At 37.7% G+C, this 23,754-nt stretch overlaps 1 protein-coding gene across 2 annotated transcripts; it reads left to right on the top strand.

Annotated features, from left to right (window-relative positions):
• The first annotated feature begins 1,196 nt into the window (after window positions 1–1,196).
• LOC146482287 (uncharacterized) lies at window positions 1,197–21,264 on the top strand. Of its 2 annotated transcripts, none has more exons than XM_085107158.1 (21): window positions 1,197–1,317; window positions 3,555–3,619; window positions 3,929–3,982; window positions 5,526–5,571; window positions 5,726–5,766; window positions 6,161–6,212; window positions 6,976–7,016; window positions 7,953–8,086; window positions 8,459–8,656; window positions 9,234–9,417; window positions 10,237–10,516; window positions 11,064–11,414; window positions 12,768–12,794; window positions 13,523–13,715; window positions 14,103–14,297; window positions 14,780–14,849; window positions 15,015–15,139; window positions 17,841–17,987; window positions 18,401–18,566; window positions 19,509–19,738; window positions 20,499–21,264. In XM_085107158.1, exons 2-21 carry the CDS (start codon window positions 3,562–3,564, stop codon window positions 20,775–20,777), a joined length of 2,871 nt encoding a protein of 956 aa, XP_084963284.1. In that variant the 5' UTR covers window positions 1,197–1,317; window positions 3,555–3,561; the 3' UTR covers window positions 20,778–21,264. The 2 variants fall into 2 exon arrangements, with proteins under 2 accessions (XP_084963284.1, XP_084963283.1); XM_085107157.1 differs by having other exon boundaries at window positions 3,917–3,982.
• The last annotated feature ends 2,490 nt before the right edge of the window (window positions 21,265–23,754 follow it).

Genomic DNA, 23,754 nt, shown 5'->3' with positions numbered 1-23,754 from the left:
CTGGCGGATGTTATTAAAATAAGGAATGGGGACGAGGAAATGGGAACTGGAAAAATGAAGCGATTTTCCCGCTCTCTCACGTTTTTCGCTTGATCTATCCCTTACCGAAATAAGAGCCAACTGGTAGTCTAAAATTGGAACAAGAAAGGCTGAACTTTTCTTTTATTTGTTGCCTTCGTTACCTCATTTGCCTACTCACCTGCCTATTACCTTTTCACTTTTCGAAACCTCCAGAGTGAGATCTGGGTATTAGGTTAGTGTCATGAATGTCAACAGTTATTTTGCATATAATTAAAAAAAAATGGTGCAGAATCACCACTAACCTCAACAGCCTCAATATTCTCTAAATTCTCTTTCAGAAGTCATGATCTTTCATTTCCCATTTTTAATTTCCCATTAGTCCACCATCCCATTCCCCAATCCCAAATCTCCATTCCTCCGTTTAGTAACATCCTAACTCAGCGATTGTGCTGCCATAGGGCTTCATAGAAGCGAAGGATTAATTGAAGGATAATTGTTTTATTTAAAGACACTAAGGGCGCGTTTCTTTGGAAAAATCCTAATCCGGATTTTTGAATCCTAAATGATCCAAGATCATGATCCACTAGGATCATGGTGCATCAAAGGAACCGACGAATCCATTCTGAGTAAGTATTCGTCCGGTTCCTTTGATGCACCTTGATCCGAGTGATGTGCCAGCGGCGGCGGAGAGAGGGTGAGTGGATCATTTACGATTCAAAAATCCGGATTAGGATTTTCCCAAAGAAACGCTAGCTAGGGTAACGAGAAAATTTCCTGGCTGTTTCCCTGTTAACATGCCCTCGGATAGTAACTGATAAACAATACCGCTGCCTTTATTTATGGACCAATGATACATACTTCAGTGTTAGGGTCTGTTTTCGTTTCCACGACTCTATAGGTAATATTTGTACTGTAATGCTAAGGGTGTGTGTATGTATACATATGGGAATACTTCAACAAAATTGTTGTTGTACTCCTTTCTTAAAAGAAATTTGTTTGTGTATTCTATCCTTGATTTGTAGCGCAATGTAAAGGATAATATTGATTCACGCGAGTGAGCGAAAACTTTGCCCGGCCCAGGCACTATTAGCCAACGCAGAAGTATTTCCGGCTGTCGCTTCTGCCGGAAATACGTCCGCGTTTCAAAACCGAACAAACTTGTTGTCTCAGAGGGAGGCTCAAGAACATGAAGTCCAGTTTCCGGTCAGCCAATATGTAACTGCGGCGTATAACAGCGAGGTATGCCGGTAGTTTAGTATTAAATGGGATCAAAAAGAGTACAGAGGATACAGAAAGGTAAGAATGACATTTACTTTAAAGTATAATCTACCAATTAAAAGCTTGTTTCTTTAACATAGAGAAAATCAAATTTCTTTTGAAAATAATCGGTCGAGCACTGACGTCTAAAACTTGCGAAAATCAAAGCAATACTAATTGACTATAACGTCAAATCAACAGATTAAATTGTTCCAAACGTTTCAAGTAATAGAACACTTCGTTACAAGCTAAACATGATATTGAAAACAAATCGAGAACAAATCACAGTGGCCTTTTTGTAGGATTTCTTCGGTGGGTTTCGTGATCAAACACACAACTTCACGGTTTGTTGGTGACGGGGTATGTTTTCCTCTCACAAATTGTCACGCTCATTTCCTGTGCGTAATAATTATTCACATTGTTATCCGCATTGCTACATCACTGCGTGTTTATTTCCCATATCGGTTATCGTAAACCGAGCATGGAAGGTAAGTGGGTTTTCTCTTCACTACGGAACCACTTGACAGTAAATTTAGTACTGAAATTCTCTCAATGCGCTGTACCGAAAAATGAAGGTTCTTATCAGCTGTTACAAACACGCCACTATCGAACTCAATCGAATTTAATCGAACGATTGGGTTCGATTAAGTTCGACAATCGAGCACGTATGTTGAGAAATGTACCATGATGACGCCAATAGGAATTAGATAGGGAAGCACGCGCAGTTAAAATGTAAACGTCTACACTAGTGTTACACTTGTAGAGTGACTACTTGTTGTCTATTCATGCTGTGTTTACCAAGGTTTCAATTTACTTCTTGACGAAAGCTTACCCAGAAAACCGTGTCAGTCATTAAAGCTGAATAACTGATAAATAAATGAATGAATAACGCCATTGCTGTAGCTGCAAAACTAATTATGCATAGAAACTGTTCTTTAAGCTGTAACATAGACTTTTCTAACAATTTCTATCCTTTTTGGCCGGTAGAAGTTGGTCTTTATGAAGTTAAATACTTGTTCTAAAAGACCTTTATCGTTTGAGTAAACACGATCGGGTGGCAGCTGACTGAGGTTTGTCAACAGACCCTCTACTCAGGGTGTCCACTGGCTAAGAAGCTTAAAGGGTTGATTGCCGCCTCTCCCTCTCTCTCGACTCATAAAAAACAAAATTTCTCTTTGTCATCTTACTTTTAACGAACGCTGAAGCTCTCGTTGATAAAACTTAATATTGACGGATATAATGAAGGCTACTCAAAGTAATTTAAATAACATCCTTCTCTGAAAGCAATATATCGTGTTAGTCGCTTTATTTTGAAAACAATGCAAGCTTATTTCTCCTTGTTCTAAGTCATTGTTTTCTAATTCCTACTAATTTTATAAACATACAGGCATTCTCAAAAATGGTCTGGACAGTCTTGGTAAATTAAAGCACCTAATTTTACTATCATATTTCCGCATTCTCCTTGTCTGCCCCGTCCCCCTCTCTCCTATCAACATTCTACGATTTTCGGGACTACAATAGATCCTACCAGCATGAAGGTAAAGGAGGGGGAGGGAAGGGTGGGGATTCAGAAGAAGAGCGGTGAACTGTTTACGTTTCCAACAATGTGGCATTATATAGAGAAAATTGGAACTGCTTGTAGATTAACTTGGTTGCAATCTCTATGAACAATGGACCCAAACAGATGGACAGTGGAATTTCATTTAGTTGGGCAGTTGCAGTAGCTGTCGATTGCATTTCAGTTCTACTTTAATGTCACTGAGGAGTCACCTGAGATATGTGTGTGAAACCAGAGCGTCCCCCTGACTTGCAAGTAAACCTTCAGAACGATTGCACGTATTTGCCTTCATGGAGAAAATGGCGAAAAAACTCTTCATCTGGACTTCCAGAGGAAACCGCGAAGAATATTGCCGACGTGGACTTGGAAATTCAACTACTAGAGGAGAATACGCATATACACCAAAAAAGCGACTCACTCTGGTGTACAATCCAATCCTTGAACAATGATGTTTGAGGAGATTCTGAGCCTGCTTCTCTGTCTACAACTTAAATTATTTCACAGCTTCTTAGGTGGCTGCAATGCATACTTTTTCAGCAATGTACAGCATTTTCTTCAAATCGAAGGAACATAAAATGAAAAACTATAGCTTAGACGGGAGGGAGAAGGAGAATTGAAATTGACACAGATTGCGTATGACGAACTTCAGACATTTACATAAGTTTTGTACCTCAATGGCATAATGGCATAGTCTATTCAATGTTTTGTCATACAACAGGTACGTAATGGCGGAAGGAAAGGATCATCACGTGTCTGTGTCTATAAAAGATGTTCACTTCAGCGGTGAGTAATTGAAATAGACGAACATGAGTGAATGGATGGATGAATAACTAAAACAATGACTGCAATGGTTGAATATTAAAATGAATGATCAAATTAATGAAAAAAAAAAATGAGTTGAAAAGGAATTAAAAAATATGAGGAAATGAACGAAGGCCGCGCGGATGAACAGAATACATATGGGTCAATGAAAAAATGAAAAGGACGTTTTACTGATCGAGTAGTTATCTTTTCAATGTATGGACTGACTGAATTATTAGAATCGCAATCGATTTGATTGATAGATTGTTTGAATTTCAGTTGATGAGACAGTTGATGATGGACTAGAGATGCGGCCTGTCAATCAACATCCCCTGCCTAATCGTGGTAAGTAAATGGGAGACTTTTCATGTATCAGAAATGACAGGATCACGAATAAGCTGTTATCAACTGTGACCATGAACGTGACAATTGCCTGAACTCGAAAGCTTGTGTTAGATTGACCACTGTGCACAAATTAATAATACTTTTAATACCAGTCCTTCTTGCTTCTTTCTTAAACAAGCAATGTCATATTTGTATGGATATAAACGTAAAAATAACTGTTCAGTTTTGTTAACAACAACCTTACTAGTGCACAGAAACTAGTATCATTAATCTTTGGCTGCGGACGGCTAGGATGGAAATGGATTACAACTTGAAAAAATTGGCTAATTTAATTTTTTCAAGTTTCTACTGGGTGTTTTGGAAAAATGGCTAAAAACCGATTGTATTTTACTCTTTCTTAGAGAAATCATTTTATATTTCCTTTCCGGTGCTCAAAGAGTAATATATATTAGAAAAGAGGTTCTTAGTCTATATTTGAGTAATTTTGAATAACGTACAGCAAAATCTCTGTGACAGTACCCCTTTAAATAGCACAGTACATGTTTATCTCTAATCTGGCAGCATGGCATCTCGTGAAAGTAAGCGAAGTTTACATCTGTAAGAGTGTGAGGATTCGTACAGGTAGTAACGAGCCAGAATAGGAGAATCTCTGCTGACGCAATAGTGTACATTTTGCTAATTAGTATGTATCAAAAAACATGCTAGGAACAAATGGTAACCAGGGTGAATATTAATGCGATATGCTGAATATACTCGAAGAAATTACCTTTCAAAAACTGAGAAACTTACAAAGAATGAAAGGCTGGGTGGCAAGAGTTGCTCGGCCATGCATTTGTAAACTCTTGATACTTTGAAAGGTCATTTCTCAAAAAGTATTTAAAATATCGTGCTCAAATGTTCGGAGAGAACTAAGTTTGCAAAACTCTTTTATTTGAAGAGTGAACTTATTTATAGTTGGTTTTGTGCTTTATGCTAATTAATGTAGGCTGATAAGGCTAAACATTGCAAAACTCTTTCAATTTATAGAGTGAATGTATTTGCAGTTAGTTTTGTGCTTTATGCTAATGTTCACTGACGAGGCTAAACGTGTAGACAAAGACCCGCCTATATATTTATTTATTTATTTATCTATTTATTTATTAGCTTCGTCCAATAGACATGGCAAGAATGTGATGACATAAAGGAAACTGAAAGTAACAGTAAATACATGGACAGGGATACCGCAACAGCTAAGGCCAGTTACTGCGGACACGGGCTAAAACTTTAAGACGGACGAATTTACATCATGCAAAAAAACTTAGTTATAAATAAGAGATAATACTTAGTAACAGCATGTATTGCAGTTTGGGCAGATAGATTTCCACGTTTTCGGTGTTTCAGGGTCATAATTTACAGAAAGAGCAGTAAAGAAATACTGAAGTAAAGCATTACGAAAAGAGACAAAATCAGAATAGCCACTACTATATACATACGCACATTGTAAAAGAGATTTCTTGAAGTATGGGTCAATAACCAACCCTTTTGCTACTTTTTTTAATACCAGAAACTAGTCTGAAAGAGAAAGACGAATCAAGGAGCCAGAATGATGGGTGAGTGTAAAAAAATATTTGGACAAACTAGTACCTATGGGTGTGTTTTGTAGCAATTTAGCAGTAGGTCCCAAATCTTTGAAGTGCTTAGCTAATCGGTTATCTTATCTGGAGGTATTATCATTCACTTCTTGATTGTTTGTTTTGTTTTTAGGCTTGCTAAAGATAACGAGGGTTTTGATGTCGAGGATGGAGGTGTGCAAAGATTTAATGTTTTTCTAGAGATATTCACTAAAAAGAAAGATTTTGTTATTTGAAGTTGGGTATATGGGGCATGTTTTTAAACTTCTGTGCATTTATTTGAATAGACAAGTGGGACAAGAAAGTAGACTGACATTCGGCTTTTTTTTTTCAGAAATTCTAAACAATGTTATCCATGATTTGTATAAGATTTTATCCTGAAGACTGAAAGAGCTTAGCATGGAACAGCTGATCTTTACTAGACGTAGAGGAGCCCTTCAATTAATTTGCCTTCCTCGTCTGTTGTAGATCCTTATTAATCTAAAATAGCGACCTATCTTAGCTTTCTGACTTTTATGAAAGGTGGCTGCTTTTAATATTTGCACTCGGCCATCTTTTTTTATTTCAGCTGTAACCGGATTTTCTGAGAAACGAGCTGAATCAAAACGACCTGGAGACACGTAAGTAACGGAAAAAAACACGAGTACAATGAAAGAAACGATTGGAACGATTACCTCCAAAGAAAAAAAAGGATTGAGTCTGCTGTGACCAGCAAAACATTTTCAAGAAGTCCTTTCGTCGGTTCAGTTTTGGGCAACAGGGATGACGCATTAGTTAGAGCACTAGCCCCACCCCCCCCCCCCCTCCAACCAATGTGGCCCGTGGGTTGGGTTTGGTGTTGGTTCTCGGCCTTGCTCTGAGAGGTTTTTCTTCTGGTATTCCTGTTTTCTCCCTCTTAAACAAAACAACACTTCCAAATTCCAATTCGATCTGAAGAGTGTCCCCAATTAGTTCGATGTGCGAAATACATCGACACTTCAATGAATTGATTGATTGATTGATTGATTGTTTTATGGTATCTGGTTCGATTACTCCAAATAGATCAAAACACGCCCAAAAATCAGTTTACCTGCGTACCGGTAAAGGTACGAAAGTTCAAACTGCTTTGGTTTCTCAAAACACTAGTAAATAGGGTGGGGGACTCCACCTCTCTAATCAGCTAACACCAACGGAATCGAGTAAAACCTGATCAGCTGGAACTGATTTCTTCCTTGAAACTCAACGTCGCTTTACGATCTTTTGTTTTTTGTTTTGTTTTGTTTTTTTCTAACTGGAGATTATATTCTGAACAAATTGTTAATATCAGTAGCTAAAATCAAGTACCACTGGCTGCAGTGTGTTTCCTTTAATTATGTCTTCATTCAGAATTGTTCTTACTTGCAGAAATGTCATAGATAACAGAGGGTTTCGACTTACTGAACATGGTGAGTGAATGAGTTTGTTTAATAATGGCGCATCGCTTTCCTGTGGAGAATTAGTGTTCGTTAATTTCCGCTAATAATTTTTGCTAACAATAAGACTGCCGGTGGCCTCTAACTAGAGGATGGCGGCAACTCTAAGTCAGCTCTTTGCTTTCTATAACGGGGTTAGTTTCTAAAGAAACTTTGGTGCTACGTCGGTGGGGAGTAGAAATGAATGCTTGGTTGTATCAACAGAGTTGATAACTAAAGGTAAATTGGCCACCGTAAAGAGATTCGAGTGCTGACGTTTAGAGCGATAGCCCTTCGTCACTTCGGATTCGCTCTGACGAAGAGCTAAGCTCGAAACGTCAGCACTCGAATCTCTTTACGGTGGCCAAATTACCTTTAATTATCAACTCTGTTGATGAACCAAACATTTATTTGTTTTCTAGTCGAACAGTTGAAGCTTAGTGTTAATCGCTGAGCGGTTTTCAATTGAGTGTCTTAAAATCAAAGCCAAAGTAACCCTAGCCAATTGCAACAAATGCAAAGAGCGCAATGAACCAATCGGAAATGAAAGCAAATACATGTTACCAGTGCTAAGCGCGGGAAATGCGTGCGAGCGAGGCATGGTCGGTTCTGGTTTTGATTGGTTCCCGCGCCTCGGTTGAGAAAGTGTCGCGTATTACTTTCACCGCCACTCAACTGAATAAGAACTTCGTTGATTACTTTTAGGCAAAGATAAATAACAAACACAACACCGGCTATTAATCCAAAGAACATAATTATATGTTATTCCTTCAAATAAAAACAACGTAGCAAAGGTACAATCTTGATTACTTGTTTGGCAAATACTGACTTAGAAGGCAGTCAGAAACACTTTATTATTGCAGTATACTTTTTGATCATTTAAATGTCTCCTTATTTTACAGTGTTAATTGGGCTACTACATTCTTTTAGACAGGGCAAAAAATGAAGAATTTTTGATGAAAAAGTTACTAACCAAGAAGAACTCTTTCGACACTATTGAGAAGAAAATTACACCCAAGGCTCTTACAAAGTGTGTCTCGAATTCCTTGTTAATGGGAATGAAGGTATTGTATATAATAGATAAACCACGAAGTACAATTTCCTCATTTCTAATTAATCTGTTTCCTTGAAAAAAAGAAGTGATTGTTTAGTTTTTTAATTTGTTCCATAGCTTTGTTATTAACAAAGCAAGCAAACAGAGCAAATAAACTAAAAACAAACCATTTAGAGAAGCAATTATTCCCATACCACGATCTTTATGTGTTGGTGTGGACGAGAAAAAAACGACAAAAAAAAAAACAACAACAACAACAACAACAACAACAACACACAATCAAAAAACAAAACCCTGAAGGTCAGAGCTTGGCATTTTTCAGAACGTCCTTAACTTTCTTCGTGCAAATTTGATTTGAGATTTTTGTTTAACATTTTCTCAGGTAAACCACCAACTTCGTGTCTTGGCAAACAGCAAAGGATCCGAGGGAGAAATGTTTCATAAGCTTGCCAACTCAGTGGAGGATTTTACAACTCGCTTGCTTGATCCTATGCAGTCTGATCAGTTACAGCGAGAGGGGTTTGGCTATTTTATTCTGGACGATATTTTGGACGACGCCATAGACTTAGAACAGAAAAAGGTAATGCTGAAAATAAAATTTTAATTATAAACGTGACGCCAAAACAAAAACGAATATATTTCCGACGATACAGCATACATTACATTTTGTTGCAATTTGTACTTGATCGTTCTTTTAGCCAGACTATCTTTGACAAATTACAAGTATGACAATGTACTGTATTTAGCATGTTACAATAACTATCAAATGATTACCGCGCGCTGATTGGCTCGTAGCTATTGTCTACAAGAGTACAGGCAATACAAATGATGTCAGATGTAGCACGCGTGCTTGCTCAACAGAAAATAAAGCCAATTCCGCTCGTACCTTTTCCATCTTATTGTAAAAAACAAATCGACAGCAGTTTTCTATAGTGTGTACTCTTATAGGCCATAAAATGGTCAAAACTTGGCAGTAAAACATTCAGTCATTTTATGGCCTAAAAGGGTATATACCATAGAAAACTGCCGTCGACTTGTTGATTTTAGAAATATTTTGTGAAAAATGGGATGTTAGTACCCTAAGCTTGAAATTGTGGTATACCTAATAATAATGACATGCGTATTTAATTTTTTTTTTTTTTTTAATTTTCTTGCAGTTTTTTACACATCCAGTTGTTCATTCGGAGATGAATCGCAAATGGCGTGGTCGATTTTTAATGAAGAAAGATTTAAGCAAGTGGACGTGGTTCTTCCTTCATGTATGGTGTCTTTTTGACATGATTTTCGCACCAGTTACGTTTTACGTTGTGTCATACTTAGAAGTGTATTCTATTTTGGCAGGTAAATAATTAATACACTAATATCATAACTTTTATAATCGCATAAAGAAGGTTGAATACGTAATTTCTGAACCCATATTAAGTTGCAACACATAAGAAACATTTCTTTTTTGACAATTTATGTTTTTAAACCACAAGAATTCACACATATAAAAATAGTTAAGATGAGTCCTGTTCTTTCCTCTCCAGGTGATACTTTCCTTGCACCGTCCGGCATGGCATCACTATTTATTTATTCATTTATTTCGAATATTATTTGAGAAATTATTGAATTTTCGAATTTTGCTGATTGCATCTGGCATTAGTAAAGTATTATCCTGAGGCAAATGTTAAAGAATTGGAATTGAAACAATTTTAAAATTATTACCATAAACCTTTGAAACCGTGAGTGCTAGAAATATCTCTATTTTGTGTATTGCGCATGCGTTGCTGCAAACCAGAGACGAGATCATAAACTTGCCCAGTTCCTGTACGGATTTCTTCCAGGACCACAAGGTCAACTCGTTTCGGTGACGTATCCGAGACGAACGAACGGGGAAAGCCTCGCTTTTTCGCTCGGACCACGTGACCCAAAACGGATTGACCGATAAAGACAGAGAGAGGCCTAGGAACTAGACAAAGAATAAACAACAATTGATAGCAAGTCGAAAGACTGAAAACAAAATAAATTGTAAATTTTAGTCTAAATTTACAGTTTGCGTTGCTATTTAGAGCATTGATATCCCTGAATAATAAAGATTGTTGCAACTTGATAACAAACCTTTTAGATTCATAACTCATGGAGAGATATTTAAAGTTAATCTTTTCACATCCATGACAGCACAGTACCTGAAATACTTGAAAACTCCTTACTTCATATTTGTGCGTGACGTGCTGAGCTACCTGGCCCTCCTTGTTCTTCACTATGCCCTCTGCCTTGCGCCTTCAAGCGTAGCGTTCAGCGGATTGGAGTGGAGCATTCTTATCTTCTTCATTGGTCGCAGTCTGGTGGAATTCGGACAGATTCGTCTTACGGTTAAGCGAATAAAGGAAAGAAGAAGGAGTGGGGACGATGAAAGTGATTCAAATGTTCTCCAGAAAGCACTCGGCAGTTACATAAGGTGAATAGATCTTTTAAGGTGGTACTGTCACCTTGGCACCTTGACTATGGCATGCTTCTGGAACCCGAAGACCGCACTCTTGTTGAACAAACGTCTCTGTTGCTATTCGTGTGTTCAAATATTTTCCCGCTCTAGAAACGTCTGAGAAGTTTTAGCTTTGTTTTTGTTTGGTGTTGTTTTAGAAATAAGTTGATCCTAATACTCAAGTGATCCAGTATTTCTTGTTATCTTTGATTGGTTGATCGATTGATCAATTTATTGATCGCTAATTGATTGAATGATTGATTGATTGATCAATTGATTGGTTAATTGACTGATTGATTGATTGATTAGTTGATCGGTCGATTAATTGATTGATTGATTGATCGATCGATTGATTGATCAATTGATTGATTGGTTGATCGATCGGTTAGTTGGTTGGTTGATTGATTGGTTTGGTTGGTTGATTGATAGATTGGTTAATTGGTTGATCGATCGATCGATCGATCAATTGATTGATTAATTGACTAACTGATTGATTCATTGCTCTTATCTGGCTTCTCTTTAGCGATCGCTGGAACAAGATGGACGTGATCAGCGTACTGGTTTACTTGGCAATTTTCATACTGAGACTACTCACGTGGCTAACATCGGAGTCAGTGATAAAAAACCGAGCTATCCTTGTTGCTGGTTATCTATACAGCTTCAATACTTTATGCCTTACCTTCAGAATATTTGGTCACGCGGTGGAAACATTGAAAGGCGTTGGCACGATCCAGATTGCCTTGTTCAACATTCTACACGACGTAATGACAATAGTGTGGCAGTTTACTGCGGCCGTCTTCGCTTTTTCGATTGCAATAACCAAAATATACACGGCAGAAAAATCCTTTCTTGGTAGTGAAAGCCAACACAACCTGTAAGTAATTGCTTTTGTTCTTTTGTCTTGATGCCTTTTAATTGGTACGGACCCCAAGGTTTCATGGCAACCTTGTTTTTAATCTTACAAGTTACAACTGGCCTCAAATAGAGTAAAGATTCCCTTTATCACGGTAAATTTACATTTAAATGTACGTTTGGTGACGAAATCGATTGACACTGCTGAAAAGAGCACCTCAAAGTTGGTAAAATGCCCAGTTTGAGAGTCATTGAGGTCTTTTAAAATAGCGAAGATGTAGTTCTGTAAAAGTTAGAAAATTTTACAGACGTTTGCATGGTGGCAAGTAAAATCCCCCATACAAACTTCTGTAAAACTCTCAGACTTAATTGAACTATATATCCACTGTATTAAAATACATGGGGAGAATGGCGAGTGGTGAGAGCGCTTGCCTCCCACCAGTGCTTGGGTTCGATTCCCGGAGTCGGCGTTATAAGTGGGTTGAATTTATTGTTGGTTCTTCTCCTTGTTCAGAGAGGTTTTTATCCGGGTACTCCGGTTGTCCCTGCTCCTAAAAAAAAAAACAATCTGGATTATTGTCAAGCACTTTATCATGAGCCTCCGGTTCGGGAGATTGCGCAAGCACTCCCCGTGTTATTGGCATTAATTAAATTACTTTACTTGGCCTTTTATCTAATTATACGTGCTTTTCCAAAAGTGTCAAAATTAAACATTACTGATCTGAGAATTTACATGAATCCACATCTGCATTCATATTTATTTAGTCGGTAAAAATCCATAAGACATCATACCAACTATTATACCAAAAAGTAAAATACCAAGTATAATTAATTAATCAGAATTGATTAGCTAAGTAGTGTAACTGATAACATTTTATACTTTCTAGAGAATTACTTTCAACTACATACTTAGGAAGGCTATGCAACGGGTAGTATTCCACGAAAAATTCCTGGCGTTCCTCGCGGCCTACAAATTTTTCCCGCGGAAAGATCGATTGAAGAGATTCAGAAAAAAATTACTGTAAACAACTAAAACATGGAGGAAAAATATCCTGGTTTTGACTTTAATTTTGAATTCCTGGAACCAGACGTCGAACAGGAAAGTTAATTCAATGAGTGGCATGGGATAAATTAGTTATGCAATGCTTTCTCGTGGTATACCGTGAATATTCCACCTGTGACTTGATTTTGCTTTCACTCGTGGGAGTTTCACGGTATAGCACTCGAAAGCATTTCTTAGCTAGAATGTATCGTATGATGTTTTTAAGACGATATCGTGGTTAGTAAACCAACTTGAAGGCAATATGCCAGTTAATTTCACCGACAATTCCTGTATTTCTTACAATAATCCTCATTTCTTGTGACTGGTTTTCAGAGCCTGCAAAACATCCGGCGTATCATGGTAAGTGTCACGAACCTTCAGGCCTGGGTGTAATCATTTAGTTTATTTTGTAAGCTTTACTTCTTCTAGTCTTGTATACCAAATTGTGTCAGGGCTCATTAGTAATCAGATGGCCTTGACTCGCTCATCCTAAATGAACAGTTTCACATTGAATTAATGGTTCGTAGGGGTGTTAAGCAAGAATAAAGTACTAAAAAAATATCCTTAGCCAGTCAATGACACTTTTGAGTACTGCTGAATTCCAGGGAAGCAATAACCTGCGACCAGGCGTCTTTTTTTTCGGATGAGATGAAGGTTCTCGAACCATGAAACCTTTGAGAATTCCAGACAGTTCTTACAGTAAGGAAGCTGTCAATACCTCTTAATGAGCACAGAGGCAAATAGGGAACATCCAATGAAGATCTCAGATAGAACACAACTGAAAAGCTGAAAAGAGAGCTTACTCAAACTAGAGCTTTCATGGTGACCGAGGCTATGGGAACCATTGTTCAAAGTATTTTTAAAGTATTCATTCAAAGTAGGTAACACATCCTAGAATTTCTGAAAGACGTTTGCAGGCTAACCTAGAAGACCTCAGACAACCTTAAATCACAAGACCGGTATGACGGATACAAAGTATTAAGTGTAACTCAACTAAAAGTACCCAACGCCATAACAGTTCTACAAATGTCAATAGCAACAGCGAGATTCAACTTCGTAACAATTCACACTGTTTCCACTCTTTTCAGTTGGTGGGATATTCTCAGTCACCTCGCTTGGTCTCTGCTGGAGGTAGAACAGAACTTCACACTTTTGAACTCTGTCGACACTCCTTCCTCAACTCTTGCCAAGATATTCTACGCTGCGTTTCTCTTCATTGGGGTCATTCTTCTAGTAAATATGCTCATAGCCTTGCTATCCAACACATACAAGCGAGTCGAAGTAAGTGCTTTTTTTTCTATTTGTTATTCTGTGGAAAGGCTAGGTATTTTTTAGGAGCTAAACTGGCATTGGGGTTATTCTTCTCGTAAATATGCTGGTAGCGTTGCTATTTAACACGTGCAAGCGAGTGGCAGTAATTGGAAAGACCAGGTGTCAGGTTCCTGATGAGAACAATGCGTTTTAGAAACACTCAGGAACTATTTGTTCTCTTATGTTTGTAGCTTTGTTTTATTGATTGCATGATTACCGAATATCCGTTTTTTGGCTAGCTGCATAAAGCTTTTTTCATGATTATTTCCTTGACTTGACTTGACTTGAGGTGATGTTCAGCAGGTCATTACAGCTAGTCTCTAATATTAATACCAGCATTTGCTTCTCTCTTTTTAGGACAACTCGTTGAAAGAGTGGTCGTACAAAAAAGCTGTCACCATACAGACTTATGAATCATACAATCCAATACATCCCCCTCTTAATATTATATCAGAGTTCTTCCTGCTACGTTGCTGGAATAAAAACGAGGAACGGAAAAAAAGAAGACAGAGAAGAAGTAGCACCCGACCCCATACAGTGAGGGTCAAGCTGGTAATTGTGAAGATGAATTGATCAATTTTTTTAATTATATTCGTAAAAAATTTAAGTAGCCAATCGAAAATAAAGTTCATATACCCTCGCGTCGCCGTGTAATAACCTCTATGTATTATCACTACATGATAAGTAGGCTGTCAAATGCTTTACAGTGTCTACATAAAGTGTAACTCGCGTGGCACTCATAGAAAGTAAAGTGAAATAATTGAAAGTGTAATGTTGTGATTGCTGGGAAAGGTAAAATTTCTTTCCGAGTGTCCCACAAAGGAAACTGGCTTGTAGAACGTCAAAGGAAAATCTTTGACCTCAGCTTGATTTGAGCACTGAATTAGACCAACCAGCACTCAAACGGACTTAACAACAAGTCAGTCTTACACAATCTTAGAACAGAGAACATATTATGACGAAACCAGTAATTAAAGGAAGTCTGTATTCTGCAACAGCGTTAATTATAGATATGTTTTACTTCATCTTTTCAGTCAAAGACGCTTTTTATACATCTTGAGTCCAAATACTTCGCCAAGCATGGGAATTTGTTTCCAGTGACAGGTAAAAATAAATAAATAATTAAATAAATAAATAAATAAATAAATAAATAAATAACAGACGTACAGATGGACGGAAAGATTGACGTAAAAATGGATGGACAGATAAGAGACTAACAAAAAAGATACAAAATAGCCGATGGCCTTTGCTTTTTATCTTTTTGTACAGATGAAAAGAAACTCGACGAAGTGTTCTCGGAAACAGAGAAAAGCAGACAAATGCTCAGTCAGATTCTCCTTAGGACCATCAACACTCAAAGCTATGATAAACCTTTACGAGTAACTGAGCCACAGGTAAAAAACAATATGTTGCTGCATATATACTGGTCACCTACCACCCAATCGGCCGCAGTTATAGCGGTTGCCACATATACAGTTTGCGGTAAATGAAAATGTCAGATCCTATCACCTCTTTCCGTCTTATGATAAAACTAGGTATCATTCTATGATTATCCCATCTCCGCACCTCTTTCACAGGTCTAGCCTTTGACAAGGGGGAAGGGTGGGAAGGTGGGGAAGGCCTTCCCCGCCTTCGCGGGTGGTGGAAAGGGAGATACCTGACCAAGGCGTTAAAAACCTAGTCCCCTGGGTCTTTGCGATGGCATTTTGTTAGTACAATTAGTTTACAATTAGTCTTTTAGCTTTATATAGTTTTCTGTAAATTACCTTTCTTATAGCCTTTGTAAATATTGCCATCTTATAGCCATCTTATAGCCAATTGCAAATATTGTAGTTTTCGTCTTTTTATTTCATAGTAGTTGTTATGTTAACGCGTTCTTCTTCTTCTTCTTCTTCTTATTATTATTATTTGGATTTTATTGTAACAATAATATAATCTTTATTAACATATACCAAGCAGCTGAAATTGTTATTTACAAGTTAAAAGTTGAGAAAAGACCTATTCCGATTTCGAGACTAATTTTCATGCACAAACTTTTCAAAAGAAAATACAAATGTCATAATAATAATAAAAATAATAAAAAACATCTTAATCGACATATTCCAAACTATTTACAAGTTAAAAGTTCCGATTCCAAAAATGTCTGTAATGCGCATTTGATTATTTTTATAGAAAATACACAATATATTATTATTATTATTATTATTATTATTATTATTATAATTATTATTATTATTATTATTATTATTATTATTATTATCTAAATTTCCAACACTTTTTGTGAACAAAAAGTTAGCATTTAGTTGCAAATAACCGATTTACGCTTGCTTTTCGGTATCATTTCAAAGAAAAAACTCAGTTTTACTTAGTAATCCGTTTCACAATTGTAAATAGGTTTTAATAGTTCCTTTTTTATACTTTTATCTTGTAAATAAGCAATTTTCTTGAAACATGTAAATAAAAAGATTATTATTTTATTATTATTATTATTATTATTATTATTATTATTATTATTATTATTGAAACAAGAAATATTAGTGATAGGAACCGACGTTTCGGTGCATCTTGCGCCATTATCAAGGTACATAATTAATGATAAAAAGCGGTTTGTAAAGGCTAAGTTGAAGCGAATTTGCATAACATAGCGGCAAGCTAATTACTTAAATACTTTCGCACGAAGAGAATCGGACTGCACATTCAATGTTGGTTTAAGCTCTTGAATATACAACATTTCATTGACAAGGCAGTCAAATTTGTTCATGCATTTCTTGAGCACATTGAAGCGTGCTAAGTAATTGTTCGGAACAGCAGTGTTATGTTCTTTGTAGTAATGCTTGCAGATTGATGACGCCTTTTGACGGTGTCCCTCAACGCGCGTGTGAAGGTGGCCCTTTGTATACCCAACATAACCTGCATCACACAGGTCACACTTGAATAAATAAACAACACATTGCTGGGTTACAATGTTGGGCTTGGGCTCACGCAGGCTTAGATCTTGATTAAGCTTACGGCTAGTAAACACGGGTTGAGTGGTCTTTCCCACCTTGCTGCTAAGATCTCTAAGTTGCCGTTTGACAGACACTGCAGCATCCTGATCTTTATAGGGGATAGCTATCCGGATGACGTCATCGGCATGCTGTTTAGACTGGTCCGCTGCGACCTAAGCCTGCGTGAGCCCAAGCCCAACATTGTAACCCAGCAATGTGTTGTTTATTTATTCAAGTGTGACCTGTGTGATGGAGGTTATGTTGGGTATACAAAGGGCCACCTTCACACGCGCGTTGAGGGACACCGTCAAAAGGCGTCATCAATCTGCAAGCATTACTACAAAGAACATAACACTGCTGTTCCGAACAATTTCTTAGCACGCTTCAATGTGCTCAAGAAATGCATGAACAAATTTGACTGCCTTGTCAATGAAATGTTGTATATTCAAGAGCTTAAACCAACATTGAATGTGCAGTCCGATTCTCTTCGTGCGAAAGTATTTAAGTAATTAGCTTGCCGCTATGTTATGCAAATTCGCTTCAACTTAGCCTTTACAAACCGCTTTTTATCATTAATTATGTACCTTGATAATGGCGCAAGATGCACCGAAACGTCGGTTCCTATCACTAATATTTCTTGTTTCATGTATTTCTAAATCATTTCTTTTAAGATTATTATTATTATTATTATTATTATTATTATTATTATTATTATTATTATTATTATTATTATATCCAAAATGGCGGACGGCGACGAAGACCCTAGGACACGCTGCATAATATTCCAGGAGTCGTGGACTATTTTGTCTGTCATTATGACTGCCGGACGGATACTTGATGGATATTTGATCCCGGAAAAATTGTACGGAAGACGATTAAGACAATCATGAGTTACGTGAGAAAATGCTCCCCGATTCGTGGATTATTTCGAAGTGTGTTCAAGAATCTTCTCCGCTCTCTGTCATTTTGAATATTGCAAAGACCGACGGGACCTAGGACGCACATTTGACTTACCATCAAAAATGAAAAGGTCATGTCTGATGTCTCTTAAACATGTACCTCATGAAGCGTATGTTACAAACATCTAAATGTGATCATTTTTTGCTAGGAATGGGATGTAGTTAGAGGAATGAACGTGAATGGCAATGTCTTGACTTGTGAGGGAGTTGAAGACAACAAAACCGCGGCAGATTCGGACCATGTGTACTGCGCAAGATATAGCTATTCATTGAGCCCAGAATGCCCTCATTTTGAGGTAATGATATGAGCCAAAGTGTTTTAGTCATCACAGGCTAGCACTTATCTGAGGTTGCCTACCATTAAGCGACTAGGAATATTTCCCAATGTCAGGTTGCGATTCCAGAGTAGAATACGCGCGGCATTCTTTTAGGCTTTCTAAATTGTATGCAACTACAAATTTGTTTGAACGCCGGAATGGAGAGTTACAACTACTGATATCTTTAAATCCAAATAATGTGTCGCCGCCTTGTAATCCATCACTTGATTAGTACCCGAAAACTCTAATAAACTCTTAAGTATGAAGCCTACGTATTTTTCTCTGTGGGATTACCCCTTTGCACTGTTGGTGCTCTCACACTTTGTGGTTAAGCTGATAATGATGATGATGATGATCATGATGATCATGATGAAATCTTATTATTATTCTAGGTTTTGATTTTAGAAGCTGGAATAATGAGACGGATGGGAATCGGTGTAGTAATGAAAACGTACTGCAAGTCTTTGATGCCAGGATTTCGGCATGGGACCGTAGGATATCATATTGATGATGGAAAGATTTTTGATGGAAGAGAAATGGAGGGCAAAGAGACAAAAGGTATTAAAAAAAAACTCGAACGCATGAAATATAAGTATGATATTACGCACGGTCCTGAAGGATGCAGCAAGTGTTTATTTCTTTAACGTATCGCCATATGTTTTAAAAGTCATCTCCCACCAAAGAAATGTAATAAAGGCTAGGAAAAATCATTAACAGGGGTAAGCATGGCAACAAAACTAAGGAAAATTGAAATATTATGTGCAAGTAATCAAGGAATCAGATATATACAGAATCGATTAACACCCCCTGTCCGGTTATGAAATACACAAGAACGCTTTCAGATTTATTTTAACCATCTGAGGTTGGTGCCCTCTGAAACGTTTGCTGCTCAGTCATTCAATTCACTAATGATTCTAACGAAAAAAGTATAACGGTTTAAATATATGTTTTCAATCCATGAATCGTGTTAAAATGCATACTACAAGGACAGTGAGATTTCCAGTTAGACGTTAGGCATTAACTCCCCATTGCCACTGCCACTGCCACTGCCAATGTCATTGCCATTCCCATTGCCACGTCTATTGTCAATGCCACTGCTACTGCCACTGGCATTATATTGCCATTGCCATTGCCGCTGCCACTACCACTGCCACTGCCACCGCTACTACCACTACCAGTAGCACCACCACTACCACGACGAAGACTACTATTATTATTACTAGTGCATAATGTGAATCGCTAGTTCAGCGTTACCAGCGTTCATCGTTGCCAGAGAAAGCCTGTTGCATACGCTATGTCGCTCTGTGTTGTAGTATCTCGATATGTTTAGGTTGTTAAAAACCCAAGCTTGTATTTTTTAATCAAAATGGTGGATTGCTAAATCGATGATGTTGCAATTCACATGTGATGCTTTACATATCATACAAGTTATATAATCATAGTATAAAATGCTTATCATGATACAAAACGAATTTTTTACACACCTTTTGTGTCTCACAGGCTATGCCATGGCTTTCCGGGGAGATCTTATTCGCTGTACAGTCATGTTCAAAGAGGCGAAGAAAATCAGCAATTCAAAAGTCCGAGTTCCAGTGGTATACATGCTTAACAACAAGAAAATCACCCCAGAAGGACAAGAACATGACATTTTTGCAGAGTATGACCCTAACGGCGAGGGGCTGTTTCCTTACATTGGAATGATGGATAGAGGTTGCAGCGTATTGGCTAAGGTAATGTTATCGTCAATTCTATAAATGCAGTTGCTATAATTTCAAACCGCCGTACCGATAAAGATGGCGACTGTTATATTTACCCATACTTCGTAGCGTACAAAAATCCTTAAAACGCTCATAAACACGCACAGAAAAGTTCCGAAAACTTCAAACCTAGCATACACAATGTTGTTAGTACGGGAAGCAATTTCTCCAAAAAAATTATGGCTTTCCTTTTGCCTATTGGCTGTGTTACAGTTAGTCTTCCAAGGTATTGTGGAAAATGTACAGCCGCCATCTTTTTTTCGTACGGTGGATTGGAATAATTTTAATTGTAATAAGTTGGATGTTCCTGTCTTTGGTTAAGGATACCATACTAAACAATACACAATACAATAACTTGATTTAAAGAGGGAGATGTATAGTGGTTTCCTTACTGGTATTAAATAACAGGTGTCCTACAGCGAAAGTAACCTTCATGGCTTGTATGACACAAGGCTCGGCATACCTACACATATAATGAAAGTAGATCCTTGTAAAACTTACATGTTAACTGACACGAAAAAGTAGTACAAATTTATGAACTTGTTGTTGCAGTTAGTGAGGAATAAAGTCAAGGACAAAACATTTTAATTAAAAAAAATTCAGTTTTTAAATTTTCGTCGGTATGTTCATTTTTGATCCATACATTAGATCGTAAAATACAGCTGCACTCCAACAGAGATTACACTTAACAAATAAGTCAAAAAGTAAAAAAAAAAAAAAATGTCGATTTTAGATGTGTGCGAAGAAAGATGTAGTGTACCCTTGGCAAGATCTGGAAACTAACTTAGCGAGTATTTACCAAGAACATCAAGATCTAAAAGCAAGCCTTGCAGATGTTAGCCAAGAAGTTCAGAAAGTGAGGGATTGCTTGGAAGAGAACAACAGAACTCTAAATGCTGTGTTAGCCAACTACCAAGAAGTTCAGAAAATGAAGGATTGCTTGGAAGAGAACAACAGAACTCTAAAAGCTGTGTTAGCCAACCTGAAAGGCGCCCAAGATACCCCACTGTAATGCTGGACTCGCTAGCACTACTTCATAACGAGAAAATGTTCAAGTGCGACCTGGGTTATAGACACCTTGTAAAGTCAAAGATTTTCTGTAGCCCCGAAAATTGTGGCCATTGCTGTGAGTAAAATACAACACTATTTTTGGGGTTAATTTGGCTCTCCTAAACTACTGCGAAAATAGTTCTAATTTGAGGGCTGAAATACACTCAAGGGCGAAAATGAGCCCCCAGGGTCGGCTGAAATGTTTTTTTTTTTTTATTATGCCGTTTCGCTAGAAATTGTGAATGGCTTAAGAAGAGGTTGCACAAGCCTTTGGCTCACCAAGGGTGAATTGACACTTTTGAGCAGAAAAGAGGTCTTTTTAATCTACATAGTACATAGTTGAATTACTCGTTTGGCCTCAGGGCCAAACGAATAATTCATAGTCATAGTCCACATAATTCACAGTATAGTCCACAGGGTGTCCGTTGTTGTTGGGTGGTATGTTTAGTAGTGTAGTGTAGGTTATTGAACCCTACTTCGGTTGGGGGAGTGGAGGGGGGGCGGGGGGGGGGGGGGGGCGGTGTGGCCATGTTTTCCCTCCCCTCCATTACTTCAAGAGTATCAGGGTTATGACAAGGAAAGTACGAGGTCTATATATTGGAATCTTTACATTCTATTCTTGCCACCAACGCCAACGCTGTGAATGAACGCTTTAGCCTTTCGCTAAGGCTTACTTGCCTTTTGATGCATCCCTCAGGGACCTAGACAAGTCTTCAGAAAATCTTTTTATTATTCATAGACGTCATTTTACTCTGACGAAGGCCGCAGAACGTCTTCCAAAAATTTAGTATTTTTATACTTTTTTAGGTCAGATACAATTATTTTTTTTAAAGAGTCCTATCACGAACACTGATCGCCCAAACAGTTTTGGTGTATAGTATGTTCAAAGCTGTTTTCTTTTGAGGTCCGCAAAGTGGAACAATGGCGTTACATCACTTCGGAATTGCGTCATTTGTTCTGCACTCTAATTAATTTTAATTGATTCTTGTCTCAGGTTGTCTTGAACGTTCTGTATCTGTAATCTTCACGCTATTCATGGAAACCAGTATCTGTGAGTTTGTTGTTGGGGTTAGCATGATTTCAAATAAGGTTTACATACATGCATGCATTTTTAATACCTATCAACTCTTTGTAACTACAAATAAATTATTTACACAATTATAAATTATCTATTTTTTAGTCCTTCGCGTTTCTTCTCTATATATGTATCGGTTCAATTTCTACCCTTTTCTCAAACAAAGAGATCTTCAGATGTGGAGTTTTTTCCATGTTCCTCAATAGTTTGGGGATATGATAGATAGCATGGCAGTGAGGATGCCACCGAGCAATTGAAAAGGTGGAAAGAGTTTACTTGTTACTAGAATGAACGCCGAAAAGCCCCGTCAACTCTATAATGAGAAAAGCAACTAAACCCGGAATTTCGTTTTCGTAATAGCTTTTGCGGGGTGATGTGGTCGCGCTAAAACTTTTGCGTTGTCCCCACGTACACGTTCTTTAATTCAAGATCTCCTATAAACTATGTTCTACTTGTTCTTTCGTCACTGCATCTATCCGTCCGTCCGTCGTTAGTCAGTCGGTCGGTTTGTTGCTCAGTCAGTCAGTCAGTCAGTCAGTCCATCGCTCAGAATGCTGCGACGTATCCGGGACTTTTATGTGTTGCACACCCCAGATTTGAAAGTCAATCAAGGTGCCATACGGTCAGACAATAAAGGAAATGATCCAAAAATGGCCAAGCGCGTACGTTTTGTGTATTTCCGAGCTTACTACGTTTGTTTCGAAGTAGTTAGCTATGGCTTTTGGAGATAAGACATAAATGAAAAGAATGAGACCTTTTCGGCGATTTTATCACGAGTGAAACCGGTCTCAAATTTGGCTTTAAAGTCAGTCAGTCAGTCGGTCAGTCGGTTTGTCAATCAGTCAGTCAGTGAGTCAGTCAAACAGTAAATCAAGCGTTATAGTACATACGCGTTCTATCGTTTGTCCCCTTCCAACTATCTGTCCAACAGCAATACCAATCAGTCATTCTGTCGGTCATTCGGTCGGTCATTTGGTCATTCTGTCAGTCGGTCATTTAGCTAGTCAGTGAGAGGGTCAATCGGTCAATCAATTATATTACACTACCACAAGGCACAGTGTCGTGGAGGTATTTATACCTTTTAAGTAATATGTCAAAAACGAGGGCGAGTGCTTTATCACGGGTTCCAAACACTGAGAAACAGATGAAAGCACGAGGCCGCAGGCCGAGTGCTTTCATCTGTTTCGAGGTATTTGGAACCCGTGATAAAGCACGAAGCCCGAGTTTTTGACATGTCTTCTCAAATGAAACAATAAGAAATTAATCTCATTAAAATGCAAATGTTTGATCTCAGATGAAAAACATGTTTCATCTCAGATGAAAACCTGGTGGTGTTTCATCTGGTGTTTCATTGGGGTATCAAGATTCATCCACCTGACCGAAATGGAGGTCATTTATTGGCTTTTGACTGCATGAATTATTAATGAGTTTGAGAAGTATCGGCTAAAGTTCTACGATATAGCAAGTTTGTGTTATGATCACATTCTAGCGAATAGGCGACGTTGTGTTGTACCTTGACGCATTTGTATCAAGAGCACAGTTTGGGAAAAAGGTAACAATGTTTGTCATACTGTGTTAGATTCTTTCGCGTGCGTGCTTCAATGTAATTTAAGCAGTTTCAATGTGATTTATTATTCTAGAAAGGTGTTATAGCGTCAGTTGTAAGATGTAGAATTGTAGTCAAGGTCTCAAGTATTAAAGTGCCCCTAACCCTTCAATTTGTTTTCTTTTGGTAGATTTCCATATCTGTGAAGAACTCATTTTCGAAAATTCTTTTTAGAAATATTGAATCCTTTTTATTTTACGAGCGCTAAAAGTTACTGAAATTTTTAAATTTTTGCGCACTTTAAGCCCCGCTGGACAA

The sequence above is a fragment of the Pavona decussata genome, unplaced genomic scaffold (genome assembly GCF_977016875.1).
Source record: "Pavona decussata unplaced genomic scaffold, jaPavDecu1.1 SCAFFOLD_46, whole genome shotgun sequence".
NCBI classification, from domain to species: Eukaryota; Metazoa; Cnidaria; class Anthozoa; order Scleractinia; family Agariciidae; genus Pavona; species Pavona decussata.
This window is presented reverse-complemented; position numbering and strand designations above follow the sequence as displayed.

Excerpts from the sequence above, each read along its gene's own strand:
- LOC146482287 (XM_085107157.1), top strand. The coding sequence starts at position 3,562 with ATGGCGGAAGGAAAGGATCATCACGTGTCTGTGTCTATAAAAGATGTT. Across the intron at positions 8,657-9,233 it reads TAGACTTAGAACAGAAAAAG|TTTTTTACACATCCAGTTGT; the intron begins GTAATGCTGAAA and ends ATTTTCTTGCAG. Across the intron at positions 14,298-14,779 it reads ATACAGTGAGGGTCAAGCTG|TCAAAGACGCTTTTTATACA; the intron begins GTAATTGTGAAG and ends TCATCTTTTCAG.